Source organism: Geospiza fortis, unplaced genomic scaffold, assembly GCF_000277835.1.
Source record: "Geospiza fortis unplaced genomic scaffold, GeoFor_1.0 scaffold96, whole genome shotgun sequence".
Classification (NCBI taxonomy): domain Eukaryota; kingdom Metazoa; phylum Chordata; class Aves; order Passeriformes; family Thraupidae; genus Geospiza; species Geospiza fortis.
In genome coordinates, this window is record NW_005054454.1 from 357,098 (window position 1) to 365,072 (window position 7,975).

The window sequence follows — 7,975 nt, forward strand, 5'->3', positions numbered from 1 at the left end:
TAGGGAAGTCTAGGAAGGTGTGAAAGAAAGTAACAGTTCCCCCAGGGAGTGCTGGGTATGAACCAATTGTTGCAAATGAGATCTTGTAATAAAAGTCAGGTCCTGTGGATACACCAAAGCATTAATACAGAGTTTCACTTTCCAGTGTGCCTCACCTTTCTGTCTGCAGCTGTTTGCAGCCTGCCTGGTAAGAGTGTTACCATCTCTAAAATGCTTTTCCTAGCACGTTTCGTAGCTTGCGCATCCTCACCAATCATCATTTTGGAACTTCATGCTTTTTGGAGAAAGAACTTAAGAGAAATGTAGTCCATGTGCACAGTGCTTTGCATTGCTGTGTCTGTTGTGCTGAGCTCTCCCCTGGGGCTGCTTTTTGGGGCAAATCCTGAGCTGCTCTAAATGGGTTTATTTATTAGAATGGTTGCAAAGCTCGGAGTTGTTTGTTGGGATTTTTTTTGTTGTTATTTTTTCCTTTCTAGAGAGAAAGGGGCTTCCTTACAACCTCCAGATGGACTCCCACAATTTCCAGCACATTTTGTCCTGGCAGGCAGAACATGACCCAGCTGTGCCAGCATCCTACAACGTGCTCTACAAAGACTACAGGCAAGTCACACAAAATACGGCACAAATTCTGCTTTTAATGTTTATTGACTCAAAGAGGAGGGAGCTTTGCAGTGCCCATCCCTGCAGGTGTCCCCTGGGGGTGGCACTGAGTGCTCTCCTCATGGGCTGGGGACAAGGTGCCCATGGGGCACAGCTGGCACTCCATGGGCTGGCAGGGCTTTGCCAGCCTCAGGGATTCTCTGAAAATAGTAAGGCTGAGGTTTTCTCTGTTTTTCTTGGTTTTTTTCTTAGTTTTTCTGAGGTTTTATTTTCCTTTGGGATGCTCTCCTCACACTGCCATGCCTTCTCACATCAGAGAATTGAGACTCTTGCTCTTTCCTGCAGGAGCCAGAACTGGATGAGTGCTCAGCAGTGTTCAGGCATTGCCCAGCTCTCCTGTGAGCTGACAGAGGAGTTCAAGGACAGGTCTACTGAGTATTCTGTATTTGTTCAGAGCATTGGAGGAGCTCAGGTGCTCAATTCTTCTCTGCTGCGTTTTGTGCCACTCACTGAGAGTAAGTTCTGTCTCTGCATTTCTTCTTTTTGTAGTTTTCATTAGCAGCTAATCCTGAATTGTGTTCTGTTACCTTTGCTGTAAGGCTCCATACTGGCTGTGTTGGTGGCTATTTGTATGTAGTATTTCATCTATGTGTAGTCCTGATTTGTAGCTCTGCTAAAGGAATGAGGCTCTGGTTTTGAAATAAATACATTATAATTATAAAGAAAATACAGTTGTGCATTGACAAACACCAAGTAAAAATCTCTTGACTGTGTAAGGTACATAACTTAAAGAAGAACATTGTATTTGTGTGTTCAAATAATGAATGTTGAGTTAAAAAGTGGCAGTTCTGCAGCAGGTGTAGGGGAGAGATTGATGGACAAACAATCAATCTGCCCTTTTCCCTGCTGAAGGTACTTGTCTTTCTTGCCAGAGGTGGCTTCACCCTTGGCTCTGCTTAAAATGGAGTTTTGAGCTCACAGAGCTGAGATATTGAGGAGCAGCTGGAGAGCTGTGGAGGATGAACTGATGGTGTTTCCTCTGAGCTCAGCAGAGGCAACTGCTGTGTCCCCTTCCAGAGTCAGCCATGGGGGAATGCTGTAGGGAATGAGGAGAATGGGACAAGGAGAACATCCTGAGGAGGAGCCCTGCAGTTGGTTTAATAAAAAGGACAGGACAAGGCCGGGGGTGGCTTTCAGCTGAAGGAGAGCAGGGTTACATGGACATTGGGAATTGTTCCCTGGCAGGGTGGGCAGGGGCTGGGATGGAATTCCCAGGGCAACTGGGGCTGCCCCTGGATCCCTGGCAGTGCCCAAGGCCAGGCTGGACGCTGGGGCTGGGAGCAGCCTGGGACAGTGGGAGGTGTCCCTGCCATGGCAGGGGTGGCCTGGGTGGGCTGTGAGGTTCTTCCCAACCCAGCCCATTCTAGGATTCTATTCTGTACTTTAACCTCAGCTTTAATCTCGTGTAGATACAAAGATCACGTCTCTGTGGAGCCGGAGCAAATCCTCTGTCCCCTTTCTGCTTCTTCCTTCCACTCCTTTTCCTTTAAAGTCTGGCCATGTGGGAAATGATGGTTTGGCTGTGGAAGTTAAATGTTGCAAGGCCTCGTGGATTTACAGCAGGGCCCCCTCTGGAGTGTGCTGAGGCAGCTGTGTGTATCACAGAGATGGAACTGGTACTGGATAAAGTAGAACTGTATTTTTTCGATCATTTTTTCCTCTTTCTTGTTTTCCAACAGCAATTCTGGGACCACCAGAAGTGAATATCACTTCCTGTCCAAACTGCCTCAACGTCACCATAAAGCTGCCAGCCTCTCACTTCAGACAGAATGGGAAGCTGCTGTCTTTAATTGATATCTATGACGAGCTGGATTATATCATCACCCTGAAATCACAGGATGGAGAGCATAAGGTAGGGAAATTTGGGAATAGTTGTGCTTTAGGGGAGGAACACAGAGGGCATGAAATGGCTCTGATGGTTAATAGGCTCCTAAATCCGAATATGTGGATAGAAGCAAAAGAAAACAGAAATAGATTTCTTAGAAGAAAAGAGAGACCATGGCCAGCAGAATCTGAGCTTCCTTTCCCTGCAGGGGGCAGGTCTGGAGGAGGGAGCAGGGGCTCTCTCAGCCAATAACTGACTTCAAACCATTGTTTTTCATGGCAGAGGCCACGGCAGAGAACCAATGAAGAGGTGTTCAGTGTTGTCATTGAGGAGTTGTATCCTAGCAGGAATTACTGCCTGTCTGTGGGGGTCACTGCATCCCTGAACAAGAATTCTGTCCCCTCCCCCTGGAAATGTGTCACTGCAGACTCAGAGGCTCAGCAAGGTAATGGAGCTGTGGGCAGGGGGCTGGTCTGGGTGTGCAACGTGTTCTTTTGGTGTAGGGACATTTACAGTTCAGTCCTAAAAAAAAAGTGATCACAGAATCATGGAATGTCCTGAGGGAAGGGACCCCCAGGGATCCCCAGTGCCACCCCAGCCCTGCCCAGACCCCCCCAAGCCCAGCCTGGGCATCCCTGGCAGCGCTGGCCAAAGGCTCCTGGAGCTGTGGCAGCCTCGGGGCCGTGCCCATTCCCTGGGCAGTGCCAGCACCCTCTGGGCAAGAACCTTTCCCTCAAATCCAACCTAAATCCCTCCTGGCCCAACCCCAGCTGCTCCCTGGGTGCTGTCCCTCAGGACCTCGCTGGCAGAGAGAAACATTCCAATAGAGAACCATTGTGGGTATTTAGGAGTGAAATATAAAAACCCAGCACTTTGGGGCAGCAAATCTCTTGGCAATCCCCTGAGCCATAAAGATCTCCACTAGCTCTGCAGAAAGATGGGAGTCACTTCTTTTGTATTTCCTGAAGCTAATTTAGGATTTGGTCTTGTTCTGACTCTGACTTTCACAGATCCCTTCTAACTAAAATTATTGGGATTCCTAATAGCTGTTGTGACTGGGAGATCTGGAATGTGTTGGTGGGACACTTCCTCCATGTGTGTTTATTTGATTTTTTTCACTCCAGGGTACCATGAAGCTGCAGTGGCCGGTGCTGTCTGTGTCTCACTGATCATTGTTGCAGTTCTGAAGTGTGTGCATGCAGCAGGCTTTATTTTCCCGAAGTTTTCCCTTCCTCAGGCCTTGGTATGTAAGAGCTCTCAGGTCTGCCCTCTCTGGCTGGCAGCAGGAGGTTTAACAGCTGGAATTTCCAGTCCTGTGCTTTAGGTACAAGTTCTGTAACAGCACAGAGTGTTTGCATTTGTAGTTTACCTCAGTCAAAATGCTCTCTAGGCTGCTAAGTTTTGTCTGATCTTCAGAACAAATATTCAAAACCATTTCTTGCTACTTCTGTGACAAGTTACTAACAGAGAGGATCATCCCACCCTGCTCAGGGGGAACATCCAGGAATATTCCACCCAGTTCTGGTCCCCACAGGGCACAAAAGGTGTGGCCCAGAGCAGGGCCAGGGGGGAGCAGAGGGCTTGAGAAGCTGCCCTGTGAGGAGAGACTGGAGGAGAAGTTGTTCCACTGTTTCATAATAATAAAATAATCTCTCTTGGACTTCCTCTGTGATCAAGCACAGAGGGAGCCACTCCAGAGCCAGCTAGTTTTTTATTTCCATAGATTGAATTTAAATGGATAATTTCATTCACAAATAATTGTGCCACTAAATTTCAATCACAAATAACAAGATTTCTTGTTTCTGTCTTCTATCTTTTCTTGCTTGTTCTATTTTTTTACAGTCTCTGGCTTCTTTTACCTTTATTCTCTACAGTTTTTTAGCACAAATATTTTGCATTTTCTACAAACATACCCAGAGCAGATGGGTATCACTTTTTTCCTAAGGCTTCTTCCACATGTTTCTGTCCTTTGCTGTGTCACTTTCACATCCCAACAATTGCTGAACACATTCCTAAGGAGTGTCTAAGGTTTATTTATTTTTTATTGTCAACTTGATGAATGCTTCAAATATTGAATAATCCCTGAAGTGCAGAGGGAAGACAGGGCTTGGGATGGTAAAATGGTGAAAATTGCTTCAAAAGATAGTTTCTAAAGGATATTAAAATTGCTCAGCTGTGATAGAGGTGACTGCAAGAGTTGGGAGAGTGACAAGACTCAGCTCACCCTGGCAGGGTGGGCAGGCCCTGGCACAGGGTGCCCAGAGCAGCTGGGGCTGCCCCTGGATCCCTGGCAGTGCCCAAGGCCAGGCTGGACACTGGGCACAGTGGAAGGTGTCCCTGCCATGGCAGGGGATTGGAATGTGATGATTTTTTAAGATCCCTTCTCACTCAAACCTTTCAGGGGTTGTGTGATGTTCAGGAATGAAAAAGAAGGAACAATTGTGTTTGTCCTGGTTTAGGGCAAATTTGGGAGATAAAAGCATCATATAGTCAGCCTAGAATACCTAGATACCCTGAACTCTGCAGAAAAAGCCCAAAGTGTGGCACAGAAGGAATCATTTGTTTGACAGCCTGATGGCTGGAGGTTATTTGGGATTTTTTTTCGTGCTGTTGTGTGCATATGTGCAAAAGTGGCTGATTGATTTAATTCCTTTTACTCTCCAGGCATGCATCAGGAGGTTGGCCTACTCCCCATGGGTGTCCGAGTCAGAAACAGTGGCCTCAGTGGAGATCATCCCCAGAGAGGTGAAGAGCAAGGCCAGGGGCTGCAGAGGCAGTGCCACACAGGGTGCCCAGAGCAGCTGGGGCTGCCCCTGCATCCCTGGCAGTGCCCAAGGCCAGGCTGGACACTGGGCACAGTGGAAGGTGTCCCTGCCATGGCAGGGGATTGGAATGTGATGATTTTTTAAGATCCCTTCTCACTCAAACCTTTCAGGGGTTGTGTGATGTTCAGGAATGAAAAAGAAGGAACAATTGTGTTTGTCCTGGTTTAGGGCAAATTTGGGAGATAAAAGCATCATATAGTCAGCCTAGAATACCTAGATACCCTGAACTCTGCAGAAAAAGCCCAAAGTGTGGCACAGAAGGAATCATTTGTTTGACAGCCTGATGGCTGGAGGTTATTTGGGATTTTTTTTCGTGCTGTTGTGTGCATATGTGCAAAAGTGGCTGATTGATTTAATTCCTTTTACTCTCCAGGCATGCATCAGGAGGTTGGCCTACTCCCCATGGGTGTCCGAGTCAGAAACAGTGGCCTCAGTGGAGATCATCCCCAGAGAGGTGAAGAGCAAGGCCAGGGGCTGCAGAGGCAGTGCCAGTGATGACACTGACAGTGACAGCAGTGACAGTGCTTCCAGTGCCCTGCGTGAGCACGACTACACCAGGCGGGGCAGGCTGGGCAGGGGCAGTGTCCCCCGGGGCTGTGACACCCCCAGCAGCCCGGAGCAGTACTCAGGGAGCAGCACCTGTGAGCACAGCAGCAGCCAGGCTGGGGACACGCCAGCTGCTGAGCCCCAGGAGCCCCAGGGGCACCCTGCAGGGGACGGGGACATGAGGAGGCAGCTGCTGAGCCCTCTGTGTGGGGACAGCCATGAGCCCCAGGGGGGCAGTGGGTGCTTCACCATCAGCCTGAACACCGTGCTGCTGGGCACCCTGGAGCAGGATGGGCACGGCCCTGCAGCTGCTCCCCCAGCCCCACAGGATGCAGGGGACTGGCACTGTGCTCATGATGCGCAGGCAAAGCTGCTGCAGGACCCGGGAAGTGGGCAGGGAGCACCTTGTTCTAATGCCTTCCATGAGTGGCAAAACTCCTCCTCTTCCTCTGAGGAAAGCGACTCTTTGGACTCAGACACAGAGCAAGTAACGGGCTACATGAGGAGATGAAGAAGGGAGAACTGCTTTTACTTTATAACATAGGAACCAGTGTTGTTCAACTCTTATTTCTGGACTGAACACACAGATCTTGTCCTTTCATTAACATCCTGTGAGCGTGGGCTCCTGCAGAAAGAGCTGGGGGTGTTTGTCTGGAGAAGGACCCAGAGAGACCTTCGAGCTTCTTCTGTGCCCAAAGGGGCTCCAAAGGAGGGGCCTTGGACAAGCCATGGAGGGACAGGACAAGAGGGAATGGCTTCAAACTGACAGAGGGCAGTTTTGGATTAGAAATTTTTCCCTGTGAGGGCGAGGAGAGACAATTTGCAGGGGATGGAGGGACAGGAGCCAGGGCATGGCTCCCAGTGCTGGAGGGCAGGGTTGGATGGGATCTTGGCAATGAGGAATTGTTCCCTGGCAGGGTGGGCAGGCCCTGGATCCCTGGCAGTGCCCAAGGCCAGGCTGGACACTGGGGCTGGGAGCAGCCTGGCACAGTGGAAGGCTGGTCTCCCAAACAGACCACTCTTACAATTTTTTTATTCTTTATCTCTGTCACTGGATTTTTTGTGAAACCCGTTCTGCTGGCTGGATACTGTATTTGTGCAGAGAGCACTGATCAAGTGGAATAATGGGGGCAGAGGCAGGAGCACTCAGCTGACAAAAGAATGGATTGAGGCATTAATACACTTCTTGAATTTATTTTTGTATCATTTTTGTACCATTGCTGATTCATATTAAAATATTTTTATGACATTTAAAACCCAAATGAGCCATTTAAAAGCGGTGTGAGCAGCCCTGTTGTGTGAGGGGAAACAGGCCCAATGTGTGAGGGGCGTTAGGCAAATTAATCCACAAACACCAGACGTTTATGTCCAAAAAGGAAACAGAGGCATCCTTTTACTTTATTTGAATAAAGAGAGAGGCCATGGGGCATTCCCCTGGCATCTCTCAGGTTTTTGGAGGACACAGCCTCCTTTTTATCCCAATTTCCCGGCTGCATTTCCCTTCTCTTTTTCCCCATTGGCTGAGCCACTTGAGAGGTACAGACTTCCCAAAACAGCTGATACCCGAGATTTCCCTCTAATCTATAACCCTCCCTTTTCATTTTCAATTCTTAAGGAATTTAGGGGGTTTTCTTCCCTATTGTTTCTTTCATCTTTCAACGTCTAATTTCATTTATCAGCAAACCTAAAGTTTATTTGTAAAAGCAAAAATCTTTTTCCATTCATCGCTCAGTGGAATCCTTCCCATTGTTTCTTTTATCTCCCAGTGCTGGTTTTATCCACCAGCAGACCCAGAGCTGGTTTGGAAAGACAAATCTGCTGTTTCTCTGAGGGAGAACCCTCAGGCCCGGGGCCGCCGCCGTGCCCGCAGCCCGGCCCTCCCTGTGGGGAAGCGGGGAAGGTTCCTTCGGCGTGCCGGGGCTCCGGGTGCCCGCCCTGCCCTGAGGTGGAAGCGGAAGGTTCGGGGTGCCGGGGCCCGCCCTGAGGTGGAAGCGGAAGGTTCGGGGTGCCGGGGCCCGCCCTGAGGTGGAAGCGGAAGGTTCGGGGTGCCGGGGCCCGCCCTGAGGTGGAAGCGGAAGGTTCGGGGTGCCGGGGCCCGCCCTGAGGTGGAAGCGGAAGG

General features: G+C 49.4%; 1 protein-coding gene across 3 annotated transcripts in view; it reads left to right on the plus strand.

Moving 5' to 3' along the window:
• Nucleotides 1–6,694, plus strand: part of IFNAR2 (interferon alpha and beta receptor subunit 2) — a 10,606-nt gene extending 3,912 nt beyond the window's left edge. Inside the window, exons 3-10 of one of the 3 annotated variants that reach the window (XM_031062631.1) lie at nucleotides 146–187; nucleotides 477–600; nucleotides 946–1,115; nucleotides 2,340–2,512; nucleotides 2,768–2,930; nucleotides 3,610–3,728; nucleotides 5,150–5,258; nucleotides 5,793–6,694. In XM_031062631.1, coding sequence (XP_030918491.1) covers nucleotides 146–187; nucleotides 477–600; nucleotides 946–1,115; nucleotides 2,340–2,512; nucleotides 2,768–2,930; nucleotides 3,610–3,728; nucleotides 5,150–5,258; nucleotides 5,793–6,367 — 1,475 coding nt within the window. In that variant the 3' untranslated portion in view covers nucleotides 6,368–6,694. Of the gene's footprint in view, nucleotides 1–145; nucleotides 188–476; nucleotides 601–945; nucleotides 1,116–2,339; nucleotides 2,513–2,767; nucleotides 2,931–3,609; nucleotides 3,729–5,149; nucleotides 5,259–5,683 lie in introns of all 3 variants that reach the window. The other 2 variants (XM_031062633.1, XM_031062632.1) reach the window with 2 other exon arrangements.
• Nucleotides 6,695–7,975: the final 1,281 nt, after the last annotated feature.